Raw genomic sequence first — 21850 nt, forward strand, 5'->3', positions numbered from 1 at the left:
CATATTTTATTCTTTTTTATTGAAATTGCAAAAGGGATTATTTTTTCCACTTCTTTTTCTGATGCTTCATTATTAGATTATGGGAACACTATGGATTTTTGAATGTCGATTTTGTATCCAAGGACTTTACTGTATTTGCTTATTGTTTCTAGTAGTGTTCTTGTGGAGTCTTTAGGGTTTTCTATCTAGAGAATCATGTCATCTGCAAATAGTATCAGTTTTACTTCTTTGTTTCCTATTTGGATGCCTTTTATATATTCCTCTTGTCTGATTTCACTTGCTGGGACCTCCAATGTTATATTGAATATCGGTGGCGATAGTGGACAGCCTTGCCTTGTTCCTGATCTTACGGGAAAGGTTTTTAGTTTTTGACCATTAAGTATAATGTTGGCTGAGGGTTTGTCATATGTAGGCTTTATTATGTTAAGGTACTTTCCTTCTATACTGACTTTGTTAAGTGTTAAGATCATAAATGGATGCTGTATCTTGTCAAAGGCTTTTTCTGCATCTATTGATATGATCATATGATTCTTATTTTTGAATTTGTTTATGTGGTGTATCACATTAACCGATTTGCACATGTTGAGCCATCCCTGCGCTCCATTGATTTGTGTAATCTACTTAGTATGTTGCTGTATTCAGTTCACTAGTTTCTTATTTAGGATTTTTGCATCTGTGTTCATGAGAGATATTGGTCTGTAGTTTTCTTTTTTTGTGTTATTTTTTACCAGGTTTTGGTATCAGAGTAATATTGGCCTCCTAAAATGAGTTGGAACGTATTGCTTCCTCTCCGAGTTTTTTGGAAGAGTTTGAGGAGAATAGGTATTAAATCATCTTTGAATGTTTGGTAGAATTCCCTGGTTAAGCCATCTGGTCTTGGACTTTTACTTTTTGGTAGGTTTTTAATGATTGTTTCAGTTTCCATACCGCTGATCGGGTTATTTAGATTTTCCAGATCTTCTTGATTCAGTCTAGGAAGATTGTATTTTTGTAAGTACTGGTCCATTTCTTCTAGGTTATTAAATTTGGTGTTATATACTTTTTTCGTAGTATTCTTGCATGATCCTTTGTATTTCTGCTATGTCAGTCGTAATTTCACCTCTTTCATTTCTGATTTTGTTTATTTGTGTCCTTTCTCTTTTTTTCAGTGAGTCTAGCCAGGGGTTTGTCAATTTTATTAACCTTCTCAAAGAACCATCTGTTTCTTTTATTTATATTTTCTATCTTTTTTTTTTCAATTTCATTTATTTCTGGTCTAATTTTGATGATTTCTTTCCTTTTGCTGACTTTAGGCTTCATTTGTTCTTCCTTTTCTGGTTCTTTAAGATGAAGCATTAGGTTGTTTATTTGGGCTTATTCTTATTTTTGAATGTACGCCTGTACTGATATGAACTTTCCTTTCATGATTGCTTTTGCCATGTCCCAAAAAGTTTCGATATGTTGTATTATCATTATCATTCATTTCTGTGTATCTCTTAATCTCTTTATTTTTTCTCTGACCCAGTTATTCTTTAGTAGAATGTTGTTTAATCTCCATATATTTGTGGTGGTTCTTGATTTCTTTTACAGTTGATTTCTAGCTTCAGAGTATTTTGATCAGAGAATATGGTTGTTATGATTTCAACCATCTTATATTTGTTGAGGCTATGTCTGTGTCCCAGTATGTGGTCGATTCTTGAGAATATTCCATGTGCACTAGAGAAGAATGTGTAAGCAGCTATTTTGGGATGGAAGGTTCTGTAGATGTCAATTATGTCCAGTTGGTCTAATGTGTCATTTAAGGATGTTATATCCTTATAGAGTCTCTGGATGATCTGCCCATATCCGACGGTGGGGTATTTAGGTCCCCAACTGATAGTGTTTTGGTCTGTTTCTCCCTTTAGTTTTGCTAGTAATTGCTTTACATATTTCGGGGCGCCCTGACTGTGAGCGTAGATATAAGTAAATGTTATGTTTTCTTGTTGCATTCTTTCCTTTATCATTATGAGGTGTCCCTCAGTATCTTTCGCTACCTTTTTTATTTTGAAGTCTATTTCGTCTGATATTAGTACCGCTACTCCCACCCTTCTCTGAATGCCATTTGCTTGGAATATTATTTTCCGCCCTTTCACTTTCAGTCTATGTTTGTGTTTGGAGCTGAGATGTGTCTCCTGGAGGCAACATATGGTTGGGTTTTGTTTTTTGATCAATTCTGCAACTCTGTGCCTTTTTATTGGTGAGTTCAGTCCATTTACATTTAGGGTATTATTGAAATATGAGGTCTTCTTATAGCCATTTTATTTTTTGCTTTCTGGTAGCTTGGTTTTTCCATTGCTTTCTTGTCCTTGTGTTTCTGTTTTCTTTATTTTTCTTTGTTTTTGTGGGTTTTGGCTCTGATTCTTCTTGTTTTGTTATATACTTCACTTCTGACTCTATGATGTGTGGTTACCATTAAAAATATGTAAAGAATAGTTATATATATACAGAGTCTTCTATTTTCTTCTGCGTGTGACCTATCTCCATTCCTCTTTGCAAATTTGGATCTTCAAATCCTCCCCTTTTCAGTCATTGTTATCTCAATTTGTCCCTATGTATGCTGAATGTTTATTACTATCTTGTTATAACAATTCACTTCTTATTATGTAAGCCGTAATGCCCTGCTCTTAATAAGGGTTGCACTCCTCTGCTTCTATTTGCCTGATAGTGATTTTACTCATAATTATGTATTTTTGTTGTTGTTGTTGTTATTTTGTTTTCGATGAGGTGACCCCTTTCAGTATTTCCTGTCATGCAGGCCTCATAGTGGAGAATTACCTCAATTTTTCTATGTCTGGAAAGGTCTCAATTTCTCCTTCATATCTAAAGGAGAGCTTAGCTGGATACATTATTCTAGGCTAGTAGTTCATTTCACTTAATAGTTTATATATTTGATTCCATTCCTTTCTGGCTTATAAGATCTGTGCTGAGAAGTCCAATGATAATCTAATGGGTTTTCCTTTATACATTACCATTTTTTTTCCCTGTCTGCCTAGAGAATTCTATCTTTGTCGTTGATTTTTGATAACTTTCATACAATGTGTCTTGGCGAAAGCCTTTTTGGGTCAAGATAATTGGGTGTTCTGTTGAGTTATTGAATTCCAAGTTACAACTCATCCTTAGATTTGGGAAATTATTGTCCACTATTTGTCCAAAAACGCTTTCTAGTCCCTGCTCCTTTTCTTGCCTTCCGTAATGCCCATTATACTTATGTTACCTCTCCTGATGGTATCAGCTAGTTCTTGTATTTTTCTTTCATTATTTTTTATTCTTTGGTTTCTCTCTTCTTCCTTCTGATTTATTTCTAGATTTCTGTCTTTGATATCACTGCATCTTTCCTCCATTTTGTTGACAGTATTTCCCAAGCTTGCTGTTTCATTTTTCAACTCTTGCAGCATGTTCATCATCTCTAGAAGTTCTATTTGGTTCTTTTGAGGATTTCAATGTCCTTGCACTGCTTATATAGTTGTTTTTTTTTTAATTTTTGAAATTATCAATATGATTTGTTTTGGATTTCATTGAATTTTTTCAGAAGTACCATCCTGAAGTCTCTATCATTTAAGTCTCATATTTCTATGTAGGTAAACTTATTTTTTGGAAATTTTTCTCTTTCTTTCTGAGATGCCTTGTCACCTTGGTTGTTCATGGTGTTTAATGGATGCCTTGTCAGCCTGGGCATTAATGGAAGTGTGTTCTGCTTTTTTTTTCCAGAAAAGATTTATTAAATAAAGGTCTCTCTTTAGCCTGCTGCAAAGAAGGCGCTCTTCTTTTGGTTTCCAGTAGGTGGCATCTAAGCATCTAGGATACCTAGCAGTTTAGGTAGAGTTTGCTGAGATTCCCCTGGGGCTCTGAGGTGATCAGTCTTGGAGGGTATGGGGGAAGGGGCCGTCTGGTTGGGGATTTAGAGCTGTGGCTCAGCCTTGGTTTTGCAACCAGGCTGGTTAAAATCAGCTGTTGTTTCTTTGTGGTCCCGTCCCACTTCTTCACTTTCTGCCCTGACGACCTGGCCCTTAGGTCGGCTGTGCACAAGTCCCAGCACTTTCAGGCAGGGTTTGTCAGGAAAGTTCCTGCGCCTCCACCCCTCCCCCTCCTCCTACAGGGAGCTCTGGTGGCTGTGATAGGCAGCTTCTTTGTTACTCCCAGTCCACCGCCCGACACCAGGGTTCTGACCTGTGGTAGCTCTTATGTGCAGATCCCACACTCAGACGTGCTGGTGTGCAGTTTGGGTGATTTTTTTGTTGAGTTTTAGATGTTCGGCTTATTGTTGTTTTAAGGGGAGAGATCTGAGGATGTCTCTCACTTTGCCATGTTTTTACCGAATCGATTATTGATATTTTTAAAAGTCTAATGACATATGCATCAAATCTGTCCACATGTCAGTAATGACTAATAAAAATACTACTGTTGCAGAATCACCTCCCAAAATCCAGGTTTGTGTCCCTGATGCTCAGGTAAAACCAAAACATTGAAACATCAGTGCTTGAAGATAAAGAAGGTTTACTTGATTTGGCTCAGGTGAGAGAACAGTAGAACAAAATCTCTCGAATCATTCTCTTCAAAAAGCAAAAGTTGGGAGTTTTTAGGCAGCTAGGGAGTAAGGGAGGGGAAATTCCAGGAAACAGAAGTCTGTGTTTCTGTAGTCATAGATGACGCTTTTTCATGTCAGACTCCTGGGCATCAACGGCTGGTTGCAGGTACCTTGGAGACATTCTTTCCTTCTACAAAACAAACTTAAAAACTCTCCTTATGGTCCTGGAATTATCTCCTCCTGCTTGACAAAGAAACAGTATATCAGCAATACAAAATTATATTGTGAGAACAAGGGGTGCTGGGTTGAAGAACTAAGATTCTGCAAAATATCTCATGATTGTGTGTCAGTGATGTTATCTTTAAAGCAAAAAGCAGAATCTAGACATCTAGTGACTATCACTATTGAAGCTAGTATTGTTTTGTGTTTTACTAGCTATATTTTTCTATTATCTCAAGCAAAGCGTACCTTTAAACATTTCTCCCAGAACTTGTTTTACAGGCAATCCTTCAGAACACGACTAACATACTTTCTTAATCTTTGACTACACGCTATGTGACAACCAAAACAATGGAAACATTTAGTTAAAGCTGATACCTATATTCTAATTAAGAATTAAATTATTTAATTCTAGTTACCAAAAATACCAGGGGCATTAAAATCACAAGGGGCTTGGCTACACTACCTTCTATCTGTATGGCATTACAGTTTTCAAAGCATGTTCACATGTATCATAGTTACCTCACAAAACACTCTAGTGTTTAGCAGGGCAGTATTATATCCTCACATTACAGATGTGGAAACAAATTCAGAAAGTTTAAGATTAAACAGTTAGATGATTCCTTATAGCACTCTCCCAAAAGATCCTTCTATCTTCCTGACACCTTTGAAGAAAAATATTTTTCATCGAATGAAAAATCATAGATAACTTTTTCCCTTTTTTAGAATTTACTTGTAAGGTATTTTTTACATCTTCTTCTTCTTCTTTTTTTAAAAAAGCTCTTCCTGTGGACATGAATATATCCTGATGGTGGGAGTATAAATTATTCCAACCATCCAGTATTCAGTTCAGCAATATACATAAATTGCCTTTAAAATATATGTATTCATGACCTAGAAATTGTACTTTTTGGAATTCAATGTAAGCATAAAATTAGGGATATTCAAAAAACTTATGTTTAAGGAATTTTATTTTACAGGGTTATTTATAATAGTAAAGAATTGAAGCAACTTAAATGTCCAAAAAGAGGAGGGTGTTACCTAAATTAGTATACATCTGGAATATTATGGAACAATTTGGAAATTATATTTTGAAGACTATTTAATGATATAGGAAATTTCCCACAATATTATTATAAAGGGAAAGCCTTTAATTCTCCTTTTGTGTGTGTCCACTTTACTCTCACACTACTACCACACTCACAACACTTCTGACACTCTGGTTACCAATGTGTGGGGCTTCTCCCCACAACAAGCAACTCTCTTGCACATCAGCTAGGTATCTGACAATTTAACTCAATTGTAACACTATGTGAGAGAAAGTCAGGTTACACAAGTTAAGGGCTTTGTCCCAGAAGACTCCTCTCACACACTTTAGATGCCAATCACAAGTAATATGTCCCCAGGTTACCGACAACTTATGATTTGGCTATAAATTGATGGTTCCCATGACCCCCTCCTCAGATTCAATTAGTTTGCTAGAGTGGCACACAAAATTCAGGGAAACATTTAACTTATATTTACCAGTTTATTAGAGGATATGATAAAGGATATAGATAAACAGCCAGATGAAGAGATATATAGTGTGACGTCTGAGAGGGTCCCAAGAGCAGGAGCTTTTATCTCTGTGGAATTGAGGTATGGATATGTTCACCAATCTGGAAGCTCTAACCCCACACCATTTTATGGCAGCCCATCACATAGACATGATTGATCATTATCTCCATTTTCAGCCCTCCTCCTTCTCTAGAGAATGGAGTTCAGGGCTAAAAATTTCAAACTTCTAATCATGGCTTGTTCTTTCCTGTGACCAGACCTCATTCAGGAGCCATCCAGAAGGCCACCTAAAATTGCCTCAGTAGGACAAGACACTCTTATCATCCAGTAAATTACAAGGGTTTCAGGAGCCCTGTGTCTGGAACCGAGGCAGAGACCTATATATATGTGTACACACACACACACACACACACACACACACACACGTATATATATATACATATATAATTATATATATATAATTTCTATTAGTTCACAGTAATATTAAGTGAAAAGAGTAGAATACAAAATTGTATGTCTAGTATAATCCCAATTCTGTAATAATAATAATAGTAATTTTAACATAAAATTATATTTAAAAATATATTCCATAGAAACAATTTCAGAGAAATATATACAACTTGAAAACAGTGGTTATCTCTACATAGAAATTAATTTCTTCATTCTTTTGTATGTGCTTTCGATAGTGAACATATATTGCATTTATAATTAAAAAAATTTTTAAGCATTTCTTAGCATATATTGCTTTCTGAGACTGACTCAAATAATGAAATAAGTGGAGAATTTCTTACCTTTAAATGTAAATGCTCATTAATATTTTACTTTTTTTAAATAATTTTTATTCAATAAATAGACAGCAGAGGGCACAAAAGAATTTTCAGAAAAAATGTAACCTAAACAAAAGATTCCGAAAGTCAACAAGTGAGGAAATCCCTGAGAATTTGCTATTTTTCTTAATTATAACCTTTTAAAATGAATATATATATTATGACTTCTATTTGTATGAAATCTTAAACTCAATAATCTAAACTAATAACTAACAGTACTAAGAAGTATTTAATGAATACGTAGGTAGTCCCATTTGAAATCTAAACCACAATGAGATACAACTATACAACTGTTAGAGGGCACAAACCATAAAAAAAAACAAGTGACAAATTGGATTTCCTCAAAATTCAAAACTTGCGCCCTTCAAAATAACAGTGCTAAGAAAATAAAGAGATTGGGAGAGACTGAGAGAAAATATAATTACAAAACATATTAATAAGAGACTTGTATCCAGAATACACAAAGACCTCTTACATCAATAAGAGAAAAAAAAAAAACTGATTTTTTTAATGGGCAAAAAATTTTTTTGAATAGACCCTTCACCTACAAAGATATATAAATGACAAATAAGCCCATTCAAAATAATAAGTCATTATGGAAATGATATTAAAACCACAAATTAAAAATTAAAATTAGATACTACTACACACTCATCAGAATCACTGAAGCTAAAAATATTGCCAATGCTAAGTATTGGCAAAGATGTGGAACAGTGGGGACCCTCATGCATTGCTGGTGGAAATAGAAAATGGTACAGCCACTTTGGAGAACAATTTAACAGTTTTTTATAGAATTAAACATATACTTACCCTATGACCCAGCCACTCCACCACTAGGTATTTACCCAAAAGACATGCAAATGTATATTCACATGAAGACTAGTACTCAAATGTTCATAGCAACTTTACTCATAACAACTGAAAATGGGAAACAAGTCAAATATCTATCAACCAGAGAAAGGTAAATAAATTGTGATATATTTGTACAATAAAATAGCACTCGGTAAAAAAAAAAGAAAAGAAAAGAAATGAAATGCTGATATCCACAGCAATATGGATGAACCTCAAAAACCTTATGCTAAATGATAGAAGCCAGATATCTATGACTTTATTTACATAAAATTATAGAAAAGGCAAAACTACTGCTGGTTACCAGGTGCCTGGGATAGAGGAGATAAGGATATGAGGGAACACTGATTGTAAAGGGGCACAAAGGAACTTTTTAGAGTGATGGGAATGTTTGTGGTAGTGATTACATAACTGTCAATATTTGTAAAAATTCATCGAATTGTACACTTGAAATTGTGAGTTTTATTGCACATAAGCTTTACCACAATAAAGCTGCTTTTTAAAAAATAAAACTTACTCAATTCATGTTTCTCTTTTCCTCTCCTCCTCCTCGGTATGAGATCCCAAGTTCAGGGTTCTTAGATAGCATTATGGCTTCAGGATGGTCATCTGGGCAGTGCTTGGTATCTACCATACTGACTTCCTCTGAAATGTGCATCTACCTGGGTCTCGGACATGGGTCTCCATGCTGGCATTTTCTGAAAATTCTGATCCCCATCTGGTTCTCAGTTATAAGGTTTGCAAAGTTTTATGAAGTAGTGTCTTTTCATCATAACATCAAGGACTCTTGGGGTGTGGTATGCCCAGCCAGCCTCAACACCTCTCCCACACCACCGTATAAAGTCCCTTTGGTTCTTTCTGCCTAGATAGTTCTCTCCGCTACATCACATGAAGGGGTAAGGTTGATGATGGCTCTGGAACTTTGTCACTTTCTCCAAGTCCCACTAGAGAAAGGAGGCACATTATTTCTCTGAAGTTCTTGTATGTCCAAGTTTTACTATTTCATTTTCTGAGCCTGGTCCTGAGTGGACAGAGTGCCTCAGCAGCCCATGCCAACTGGTTTTCTCACCAACTCTCCTTATTCCCCAACTCAAAGAAAGGTTTTTTTAATTTTTATTTTTAATTTCCTTTTCCAATGTAAAACAGGAAGATTGGCTTGGTAAATATTCTTCTAAATCTATAATTAGTGTAAGAAACTTTGCCTTTAGAGGAAGGAAGGAAATTGAGTAAAGGAAGCTGCCCAAGGAAGACTGGGCAGAGAAGGAAGACTGAGGTAGAGATTTCCCTAGGGCCAATGAGAAGCCTGAAAACAGGAAATATTATGCAATAAAGAGACTATGAAATTTCTAGACATGGGCGAGGAAACTTTGCTGGCTTTACTTAATTTTCGAAAGCTGGCTCTGCCCATACTTGGATTTGACACATATTCTTTTAAGGACTTTTTAAAAAATGTATTGCTTTCTTTCTCCCTCTCCAGTACCCAGTGTCTTAGATAGCCTTTCTTATCCTAGTTTTAAACATTTCACAGTGGGATTTGAAGATTGGATTTACCTGGACTCTCACACCAAATCCTAAGGAGTGCTCTGGGACAAATTCATGCTGAAAAGGACCTAGATCTGATTTTCCTGAAATATTTTATCCAGGCCCAGGCTGATCTCTTTTGTGTTTCCTATCAAAAAAATTTAAGGCATATTATATGTAAAAACAAGAGAACCAGGAAGTGGTGGGAGAGAGCTAACATTTGTTGAGGACTCATGCTGACTTTGGTCTGAGGCTTTACGTGCATTGTCCCATTTAATCTTCATAATTTTTAAGTCATCTTGCAGTTAAGAGATTGAATATCTTGCCCAAGGTCACACAGGAAGGAGAGGAATGAAATTCAAGCCTAAATTGATGCACTTCGAAGTACTCATTTTTATTATCTCATGCTGTCATCCTGGTAGACTAAGTTAAAGCCTCTAATCACAGTCTTAGATGAAATAACATGAGAAGGAAGAGGAGGAAGGAGGAAAGGAAAAAAGAAAGGAAGAAAGGAATGAACAAATGAACCTGAGCTGATACAGACTGAAAGCAATGATAACCCATATTTCATGAGTTCTTTGCTAAGGAAGGAAACAGCTATCTAGACCAAGGGTCCCCAACCTTTCTGGTAGCGGGAATCAGTGCCCCTATGAGAATCTAATGCTTGATGATCTGAAGTGGAGCTGAGGATGTGATGCTAATGCTGGGGAGCGGCTACAAATACGGATGAAGCTTCGCTTGCTTGCTTGCCCACCGCTCACCTCCTGCTGTGCAGCCAAGTTCCTAACAGGTCACAGACCTGTACTGGTCTATGGCCTGGAAGGTTGGGGACCCCTGAGATTCTAGACCCATAGATCTTATTAACTAGATTATAGGGAAGAGAAAAAGAGTATGAAAGAGCAGGTTTGCAAGGAATGGCCTAATTAGGAGATATAGAATATTATGGCAACGTTATGAATAGGCTTTGTGGTATCGTTTTTTAAAAATTCAAGCAAAGACAGTAGAATCTGGAAAACATATTTTCATAGCTGTAGTGAGAAATGGCCTGCAATGTGAAGATTCTAGATTACATGCAAACATGTAGAATCTCTGCTTTATAGACCTTCTGGAAGACTGTCAGCTTTAGAGCTACTTGGGTATTCCAAACCTCCCACAGGATTTGGAATTCGGTCTGCTCACTACTAAATTATTTCGAAGCTATTAAGGGAACTGATAGAGTCTCTCAGGCACCCTTTGAGTTTCTGAAGCCTGAATGGACTTGCAAAGACTAAGTTATTTCAACTATAAGACCAGTGTTTCTCCCTATACTTCGTATATGTGAAGGCTTTCCATTGGTTTGTAACTATAGCAACAAGTTCTATAGCTCATTGTTTTGCACAGCTCAGTCTTACCACCTCATCACTGCTCTACAAGAACGAATTTGTCTTCAATTGATATACACTGTATTAGTCTGCTCTTTGCTAAAAGGGTCCTAGCCTTATACCTTCGTGGTAACAGAAGTTGAATTCCATCAACTTGATTATATCTTTTATCCTGTTTTCCATTACTGGAGACGAATTAAAATGGACTCTGCTAATTGACTGTGAGCAATTAACAGGTTCCTCATTGATTACACATGCATATAATTAAAGATTTAACTATCTAATATTGAGTACTGTACAGTGTAATAGAAAAGGGTAAGAAATTTGGCGACAGTAGATGTGGATTTGAATAAATACTGTCGTTTATAGTTGTAAGATCTTGGGCATATCATTTATATTCTCTGACCTTCAGTTTTTTCATCTATAAAATGGACATAATTAATTCTTATGGAACATGGTTGCTGTAAAGATTAAGCGAAATACTATAAGGGAAAGGTTTGTTTGTTTGTTTGTTTGTTTAAGTGAGGCAGCCTTTGATTGACCTTATAGATGGCAAGGACCATGTCAGCGTACAATCCCTTAATTATTTATTTTTTATGCCTACAGTACCTGGTCTTCCTTGGTGGTCTTCCACCAAGTACTAACCAGGCACGACCCTGCTTAGCCTCTGAGATCAGACGGGATCAGGCTTGTTCAGGGTAGCATGGCTGTAGACTAAAGGTTTTTTTTTTTTTTAATTGCGAAGAGCTATATAAATGTTGTTATTATCAGATGCACAGGTGAATGACCACTGCTCAGGAGAGTCTGCCTGCTGATAAAGGTGACCAGGAGGATACGTTAGGGACAAAAATCACGTCTGTTTCTATGGCAGTTTTTTCACATGGATAGTGCTCCCCAGGATAACCTTATATGTTATACCCACTAGAAAATGAATAATGTAGAGTTCCTTTTGGCTATATAGGTTTCTGAGAAGAAATAGGGAAAATATACAAGAATCTTTGGAGAGAGCCTGAGCAACTTTTCTTGGGTCTGTGTTTGGGAGTGGGCAAAGAGAGGCAAGAGGAGAGAAATGAGTTGGGAGAAGGCCTAGCATACTTTCAGCATCCTTCCATCCCAGGGACGGAGCTTATTCTGTGATAGAGTCTTAGGTTCTCCATGACTGTGAGCAATTAACAGGTTCCTCATTGATTACACATGCATATAATTAAAGATTTAACTATCTAATATTGTGAACATTTACTTTAAAGCCTAGATATGCACTTGGAGCTTCCTCTCAAAAGTTTTGTTTTCTTTTATGTGTATCTATGTTTTTAATTAAAGCTAGTCCAAACCACATTTGTCACTTTAACACTTCAATTATGAGGCAGATTTTATCTTTCCATACTTGCTGTAGTGATTTTATTTTTCTCTGTGTCAGAATGGGATTTTTTTTTTTTCGGCAGGATTTTTCTTTGAGAGGGTTTTATTTCTTTTTTCTTTCTTTCTTTTTTTTTTTGAAACAGGAATTGTGGTTTGATATGTTAAATGACAAAGCTTTTCTACACCCTCTTTTTAAAAACATGACCTGAAATCTGTATCTATATCTTTTTTAAAAAGTTTCAAGTCTGATCTTATCTTCGCATAAGAAGAAGTTATTACCTAATAGGACATAGAATAAAAGATGTGGACATGAATAACTGCAATAAATGTATCTGTTGCATTTAGGGCTGCCAAGTTGGTAGTATCTGATGATGATAATGTTAGATTAAGTGAATTTGAGGTAAATAACTGTAGGCTGCATATCTGATTGGCCTCCCAATATTCTAAGCCTCTCATATTGTAGACCAAAGGCCTTTCGGAAAAGGCCTTAGTGTAAACTTTTAATATTATCTCCAGAAGAGAATACATACATACGTACACACATACATACATACATACACATACATATATGTGTGTGTGTGTGTGTGTGTGTAGTCACAGAGATATACTGACAGGATTGAAAGGAACTTGTCATATAACTTTAAATATACTACAATTTTTGTAACTCCGTTTACACATATCTATGTTTTTTTTTTTTAATAAATTAAGGGAACTAAAACAAATGAGAAGTCTAGCTCTGAATTACTGTAGAAATGGTCATGTAACTAATCTATAGCAATGGGCAGAGAAAGGAGCACATGATCATATTTCCAGGGCAGTTAGAGGAGCTAATTTACACAAAAGAATGCTCAGGTTCTGTGTGGAATTAGGAGAGAAATATTATGTTTAATGTTATATAGATGGTGCTTTTCTACAGTGAACAAAATTTGTGTTTGTTCAGTGACAAATATAGAAAGACAACATGGTTTCCGCTCATCTGTCTTAAAGCAAGCATTGCCATTTTACCTTTAAAAAGTCACATCATTTGTGTATCCTGCCCCACTCCCAGGTACATAAGGTATTTGATTTTGGCATGTGTTCCTTATAACTGTCAAGAAAAATTTCCTTAAGAGTTCAGAATCAAAACAAAATGATGATCACCTTTTTAGCTGGAGAAAAGAGGAAGCAGTGGTGTGTCTTACAAAATAAGTCATATTCTGCAATGTTTATTGCTTAATATTTCCTGTGAAACTTCTATTTTAGCTTTATCTTTTGACTCTAAGATGAAGTGTGAATAATAGAGGAGTTCAGTGTTCTTCTGTAATAGGATTAAAGCTTTATTTACCTTCCTTTATTCTCCTTTCCTGGCCTTTTGCTTTTCTGTGTCAAAGCTCAGTGCATGTGCATGTCCTATTTCTTCTAGAAAACCTCATAGAACCATGTCTTCTTTTCTTTGGATTCTTGCAGTTAGATGGTACTACCTTTGCTCAGGCTGTCACCACATATAACCTTCCAATCGGGGCTGCTTCGCCGCAGAAGTTCCCATGCGAATGATGCCACCAGAAGTGTGTTGTGCACAGCAACCCTGCTAGTCTAGGCTTTCATAGCAGCTGTTTCATTTATATATTTTTTGCAATTATCTTTGTGATTCTTTGATAAATTTCTGCCTTTCTCACCAGTCTGTGAGCCTCCCTGAGGTCAGGGACCTTGTCTGATTTTGCTCACCCTGAATCCATTTCCCACCCATAGCACAGTAGCTGGGACAAGCCTGTAAATTATCTCCTTGCCTCCAAATTCACACTCTTTCCAAACCTTTCTTCTTACTGTCACCAACATCTTTACAAACTCAGATAAGTCCTCTGCAAGTTATGTACTTGCTCTCAATACCTATAGATTAGATCCCAAGCTACAAGCTACTTTTTAAGCCTTGTCTACCTTCCTAAGAACATTGCTTTTCATTTAGGCTTATTTTATACTTCTTTATTTGATATAGAGCTAGTTATTTCCTCGCCTTTTTCCTCTTTGAATTGTAAATCACTTGCATCTTTGTAAACTCTCAATCTTCATAAAATTCAATTAATAGTCATTTAATTGGTTTAGGTATTATGGAGATACAATCTCCAGAATTACTGTAGTTCTTCCTATACCACGAATGTAAGATGTTTTATAAATATTCTCTTATTTATATCATTGTAGACAGAGAATATATTTTATTCTATTGTTTTGTTCACAGCTGTCAATCATATTGCCTGCAGCATGGTAATAGTAATACGGTGGGCTTTGCAATCCTATATTAATGAAATCTGGAATATTTGTTTTATCTGTTAAAATTTGGTATCTACTTAAGCCCTTCTCAGCCTATTATTTAATTAGATAAATTAGTGTTTTAAATTCACATGATACTTTTGTATCTGTCTCTGATGTGTTTTCTTGCATTCTTATCCACTCTTTCTTCTCTATGAAACTTCATCTGATACTGTCCATCAGAACTCTGTCACAGTGTCTTTTAGTTGCTTCCCTATATAAAATGTTTGGCCTGCTTTAAAATATTTAGAATGTTTTCAAGATAATTGAAAACTTCATCAAACTGACGAATTTTTACAAATTCAGCATAATACCTGTCTTTTGTTGCCTACCATAAGTTGTACCATATTTAAAGGTGCAGTGCTTTGAGATTGCCTGAACTTAAGTTTTCAAAGTTAATGCCATTTTGATTATAAAGATTCCGAGAGCCTTTTTAAAATATTTTAAAATAAATACATGTACTATGTTTTGTAAAACTGTAAAAGCAGAAAACTGAAAACATTCTATATGTTTATAAATTCGGGGTTATTTGAATAACTTGTGGTACATCTATGCAAAGGAGTGCTATGCAGTCATGAAATAGAATCAGGACTATATATATTATTTTTGAGTTCTTCAGGATACATTATTATGTCTAGGTACCTAGATTTTGCTTCAAAATGATATGGAGAATGGAGAGGAAAAGTGGAAGGGTTTAGACAAAACAAAATTGTTTATAAATTGATAGTTGTTGAGGATGGTTGATGAGTACTTGAGGATTCATTATACTATTATGCTATTTTGTTTATATTTGAAATATTTCTTAAAGAAAAAGCTAAACATAATAGGTAAAATCTAATGTTCTGAGGGAAATATTTTTCTGGGATAGTCATTAACATTTGACATCTGTTAAATGATTGAACACATATATCTTATCTTATTAAACATAAATAAATCTAGATACATAACCAAACCATTTTCCTCTCCCTGAAGATTTAAACAATAAACTGTGACTACTTACAAATGTAAAGTGTCATGATGCCTTAATAATAGGTTCTTTTTAAAAACTACTTTATGTCATTGAAAAAAACAAATGTGTTAAAAGAGGAAAAGTCCAAATGATATCAGTGCCTATTAAGATCACATAAAGACAACCAGATATTTAGTGCCTCCTGAGTGATGTGTGTGCTATCGCCTATGAAGTATTATTGTAGCAGGAGGAGGAAAACAAATGCATATGTAATTTATAGCTGTGGCAGAATATTGGAGATAGCAGACAGGAAGCCAGCCGTCCAGAGTCCTTATCACATTTAATCTGCATATATTCTTTATGAAGCAGAAAAATTAGTTACTGTTACTCCCATTTTAGAGAGAAGAAAAGAGGCTTAATGAATCAATGACATGCCTGTGACCACTTGACTAATCAATTCAGGAACCAGAGCCTACCATGACTTCTGCATTCATGTTATAGAGCATGCTTTCCCTATTAAAAGAACAAGGATCTTTATGATCAAGGAGCAGCTAATCTGATAAGGTAGACACGAGAGATAATATACGTTCAACAGAAATCCAGACCTTAAAATTATGACATTTGGAGTTATCTTCTATAGCAAGAGAAGAGCGCAGGTATACACTTTTGTTGAGTCTAGATTTATATATTGCAGAGATCAAAAGAGCCAATGATAAATTGAGATTCTCTTGTGCAAAGGAGGGGCAGCCATCCCAGTGCCACCAAAGTGGGCTAATAGAGACATTGCAAGCTGAGATAGGGGTCCTTTTAGAATCTTCACTGGGTCCACTTAAATACATGAGTAAATCAATGGCCAGTGCACAGGACTGGCTTCATATGTGTGTGAACCATGCAGTCACATATGGACCTGCTCTCAGAAGGGTCCTGCATTTTAGTTGAATGTTCGTGTCACCATCTTGAAATTTTTAATTTTTATTTTTGAGCTGATGCTTCGTTAGTGAAGTCTGATAGGACGATTCATCATGTACATGAGCACCAGAGATAAACCAGGTGGCAGTGCACGCAAGCATAGGCCTGAGCTATGGCCATAGCAGGCAGTGTGGGTGTAGAGCAAGAAGCTTGATGGCCTGGCGTGCTGGTGTGTGTCTCAAGCAGTATGGGGCACCACAGGGTATTTGTTTTTATTTAAAAAAAAAGTTGAATTAACTTTTTGTTATATTTTAAGATGAAGGTTATATTTATTTACTCAATCAATGAATAGTAATTGAGTGCCTACTACAACACTCAGTAAACAAAATTAGGTTTCTGCCCCTATGGAGCTTACATTCTAGTAGTACATATATACGCAATTTCCAATTAATGCAATAATAGCCTACTTTTTAAAATTAGAATACGATTTGAGTGTAACAATGGAGAATATCTTCATAACAAAGCAGAGTTTTGAATAATGTGATTATAGCTAAGATTCCTGACCTATAGTTTTGTTGGAGAATAGCTTACAGCAGTTAGTTTTCTTGCTTTTATTATTTTCCATTAACTTTATAAGTGAAGTCATCCCTACATAGCTGAATATGGAATAATTTTATTTTAGAATTGTGAAAAAATGGAAGACAGCACCACTGACACAGAACAAGAAGAAGAGGAGAAAACTGAAAAGGATCAAGAAGACCCCATTTATGCCATAGCACCCACAGTTAACACCCAAGATGAGCGGTTCATCGATTTATCTACATCTCCAGCTTTCATTTGTCTGCATGAGGTACATTTCTCTTTATAAATACTAAGACCTGAATCATCATCTACTTAAAAATTAAGCTGAAGTTAATATTATTATCAAAATAATTCATTACATGTAACCTGCAGGCAATATGTACAGTTTGAAGCACTTTAAAATAAAATAGTTTCTACCTTCTCTTCTAAGAGCTTATGTAACCCTATGCAAACACAGTAGTGTTGGTTCTGATACGTTTATAGCATAATAAATATTTACATATATGCAGTCAGTTAATTACATTCTATGCGTTGGTTAATGAAATAAGTCTAAATTGATGCTTGGATTTTGAAAAGTGGCTGGATTCTGGTACTATAAGGGACAGAAAATTCAGAAGCAGCAACCAGTCTGAGGGGAACGCCCAATAAGTGGATGTCGAGTTTACCAGGAAATTTCTTGGACTAGAGATGTACACATAGCAGGTTCTTGATAGCATTTAGATTGCTTTCTGAAAGGATTACAAATTGTTTTTTATGTATATTTAACAGCATGGTCTACCGCTCTATTGTCATGCAAAGGTTGTTGTCATCCTTTACTAATTCCTTTTAAAATTATCTTTTACTGGCGTGGTCACATGTTCAAAAGGTACTTTCTTATTTTTTACACATTTTGTTCTTTTAAGGCTGGTAAGAGATTAAATACATTTTGGAATTTTAAATAGAAATTTTAGATTAATTACTGAAAATATTGATTTTCTGGTGCTATTAACACTTCCTGTGTTTTCTAAGTTGGAACTTCTATAGCGTTACTGATGAGTTTCTTGAAATAATCCGTAAAACAATTAAAATATTTTTCAAAGAATAAAAATGTTTTCTATTTCTCTCGTACATGAGTTAGCCAAATAACTGGTAACAAAATCAAAATATAAGATCCCTACCCCCAAGGAGCTTACAGTCAATGTAGTTTCAAGTATGTAATTTTGACAATGATTTCACGAGGAATAGAGATTTGAGATATCATTATTTTCATGTTAAAGGTTCTTCTGAAAGATCGAGACTTGCCTTAGTTTGCACAGCTGGACAAATGCAGAGCCAAGCATGGAGCACAATATCTTGTCTGCTATCTTAGCACATATTTCACCTGACATTCTTCACTTGACTTTCACACATCTAAATGCTGCTATTTTAGGATTTTACAAATTGACTTTTTAAGTAAATTGTATATTAAAAGAAAAAAATGATAAGTATTTAACATGCTATTTAAATGTTTCCCCTTAATCTCCCTGTCCTTAATTATCACACCTCACTAATAGCTATACTTAGAGGAGATGCATTTAAAACCTACTAAATCTCTTTTAAAAATCTTTCTACAAGTCTTTGTTAGCATGTTTTTACTTTTCCTTCACACATCCAGGCAGCCTTGCCAAATTTTTTTGTTTAGCTGTCAAGAAACTTTAAATAGACTGATAATTTATTAAACAATACGGATAGGTTCCATTTTTTTCATAATTTTTGTTTCGTTTTGGTTTTTTACTCTGACAGTAGATGGAAATTTTAAAAACCTTCCAATATAGAAGAAAATTTTGGGTCATGCCTGGAGTGTACTAAATAATTTGAGGTATTTACATGACACATATCTATTTACAAAGATGAAAGGGTTATAGTAGAATTAGTAGAATGCAAACCATATTCCACTTTGCAAAGTAGATTAACATCCCTAAAATCAGTCAGTAAAATTTCACACTCCAGAAGAGCTCATGGTGAAAGCAAAGAAGGTCCCATGTTAGGGTATCCTTATACTTGGCATTTTCAAAATGAAAAACCACAAAGATTGATTCTGGCCAGGAATCTGGGTAGGGTATTGTCAGGAAAACTCTGCCTCTGTCATCAAACAGGCTGTGATCAGTGGCAAACTGGAGTCAGAAGAATGTTGACTATCAGGGACAGAGAAGTATCAACAGTGCTGCCACTTATCTGTGGATTATCTTCTTTTACTCATTCTGATAACCTATTGAGCACTAACCACATACATACCAGACTCAGGGCTAGGAACCAGAGGAAAATGCCGCAGCCCTATCCTCAGCAGCTCATTTGTCCCTTTATCTGTGTGATTAATTTTTCTTTGATTTCATGTTCTGTTTTTCAAATCCTTTACTGACATAAAGAGGATGTAGTTTGTGTCTGTGTGCAAGTCTAAGTGTTTATTTTTAATTATATATTTAACAAAGTTTTAATTACCTCTTTTTCATTGCTTCTTTAACTACTGTTGTGGCAAGTTAATTAAATATTAAAAATTATAATCTAAACTCGATGCTGTTTTTTTAATGGTCACTGTGAACAGATGTTGCTTTTTAAAATAAGGGTTAGGAGAAATACGTAATGGTATTGTTTTCTTTTTTGAGAAAGTACTTCTGAAAGCTCATGGCTCTCAGTAGAGAATGTGCATCCTGTGAAACATAGTACCTTTAGTAATCCAAGAACTACAGTCATGCACCAGTTAACGATGGGGATACATTTCGAGAAATGCGATTTCCTCGTGCAAGTATCATAGTGTGTACTTACACAAACCTTGATGGTATAGCCTACTACTCTAATTGTATGTGCTCTATTTTTATAGGACTGGCAGCTCAGTAAGCTTGTTTATACCATGATCAGCACAAACACATGGACAATTTTAGTATAAGCTGAGACACTTGGCTTTTTTTTTTTTTTTTTTTTATAATGAAACTGCCTGACTTAAATTGTGGAGGCATCCACTTCAAAGAGGCATGCACTTCAGCAAAGCCTACCTCGAATAAACACTTTGCCAGCCACACACTAGATAAAGAGCCAGGCCACCTCCCCCACCTTACTCACCCCTCCTACCCCTCTTCCATACCCCCTGCTGAAGGTCCCTTGCTCTAGAGATCTTGGTTGATTTAGATAACCAACCATTTAGGCTCCTTGTTTTTTCTCTTCCCTTGCTTTAAATTCTTGATCTTATGTTTTAAATTCACCAATAAAAAAGTGAGCCCATGAAACTGATGCAGGACAGGGCAAATTCCCCTGTGTGCAAGGAGACTCAAGCCCTGCACAGAGAAAAGAGGGTTCCTGGAGAGTGTAAGAAAGAATTGAAACACGCCAAAGTCAGAACGAAAGGGACAGTTTATTAGGAAAGGGCTAACACTCCACAGACAGAGCATAGTCTCCTCTCAGAGACAGAGAGTAGAAGAGCCTGAGAGAGACTCAGAGGGATAGAAACAATAGAGACGAGTGCAGTGAGAGAGACAGAGTAAAGGCACTGAGAAACTGAGAAAAAGAAACTGAGAGGGACCCCAACTGTTCCGGGAAGTCAGTTTATTATCTTTCTTTAGTTCCTGTGGGTTACAGTTTAAAGACTTTCTTTACCATTTTCCTTTGATATGATCATACAGCGAGGAAGGGGGAGGCGAAGAGTATGTAGTGTGAAAAGGTAAGAACATGTAGAGTGAAAGGTCTGCTGGAAGTTCCCAGCCCTTAATCCATGGGTTCTCTATGGTTTTAGCCATAGAGAATGAATAATTTTATTCGTGTAGAGCACCACTTTTTCCTCTTCACAGTGTAGGAAATAGATTGTTAGCAATCCCAGCAGAAGTCTGCTTTTGTTCTGGAGGTGTCCTTGTGGCCTGGTGGCAGGACCAATCAGCATATTGCAGTCTCTGAATGTAGCTTGTATTAACATTTTAGTTCTTTTGCCTCCTCCCTACATTGATATCAGTAAATGAGTCAGCAGTAGTGAACACCAGGAAATTCATCTCAAACAAGGCAATCATAGTTTTCATTAGGTAAGCAAGATCTGGGTCTCAGTGGTCAAGTGGTGAGATACAAGCCATCCTAGGAAGCTAAAGAACAAAGTATCAGCCAAGTAATAAAATTTTTTCAGCCATGAAGTTATTTTTTAAACTATTTTTTAATACATAAATATGCCATAGTAAAAAATTTAAAAGGTGCAAAATAGTATACTATAAAAAATAAGTGGGCTTCTCACCCCATCCCAAAATCCACACCCTCCTACACAGAGACAACCGTTATTAAGTCTCTTACATAGCCTTAGAGAAGTCTATGCACGAATAAGCAAGTGGTAATATAATAATATACATGCTTTATTTTTTTCACATAGATATTTTCACATAAAAATATACAATTTTTATATTATTGTAATGTTTATATGTATTATTTCAATGCACGAATGGAGCATACTATAACCAGGGATGTGATAAGACATTTATTTCATTTCCAATCTTTGGAAATAAGTGAGTAATAACCATATGCATGCTTCATTTCCCACTGGAATAATCATAATAAAAAGACAAATTCCTAATAGTGTGATTGCTATATCAATGGGTTTGCTCATTTAAAAAAAATTCAGTTGTGGAAAAATATACATATCATAAAATACACCACCTTAACTATTTTTAAATGTACAGTTCAGTGGTGTTAATTATATTTACATTGTTGTGCAGCCAATATGCAGAACCTTTCATCTTGCACACTGAAACTCTATCCCTATTAAACAATAACTCCCTATATCCCTCTCCTCCCAGCCTCTGGCAACCACCATTCTACTTTCCGTTTCTATGAATTCAACTACTCTAGATATGTCATATGAGTGGAATCTTACAGTATTTGCCTTTTTGTGACTGGCTTATTTTAC

At 35.6% G+C, this 21850-nt stretch overlaps 1 protein-coding gene and 1 pseudogene across 3 annotated transcripts in view; one reads left to right on the plus strand and one right to left on the minus strand.

Moving 5' to 3' along the window:
- Positions 1-21850, plus strand: part of CCDC146 (coiled-coil domain containing 146) — a 131490-nt gene that overhangs the window by 3632 nt on the left and 106008 nt on the right. For all 3 annotated transcript variants that reach the window (XM_016145939.2, XM_016145940.2, XM_036230289.1), the window contains exon 2: positions 17060-17227. In XM_016145939.2, coding sequence (XP_016001425.1) covers positions 17072-17227 — 156 coding nt within the window. In that variant the 5' untranslated portion in view covers positions 17060-17071. The remainder of the gene's footprint in view (positions 1-17059; positions 17228-21850) is intronic.
- LOC118611063 lies at positions 11475-11592 on the minus strand (annotated as a pseudogene).

This window comes from Rousettus aegyptiacus, unplaced genomic scaffold, assembly GCF_014176215.1.
Source record: "Rousettus aegyptiacus isolate mRouAeg1 unplaced genomic scaffold, mRouAeg1.p scaffold_m13_p_13, whole genome shotgun sequence".
In the NCBI taxonomy this organism is placed as follows: Eukaryota; Metazoa; Chordata; class Mammalia; order Chiroptera; family Pteropodidae; genus Rousettus; species Rousettus aegyptiacus.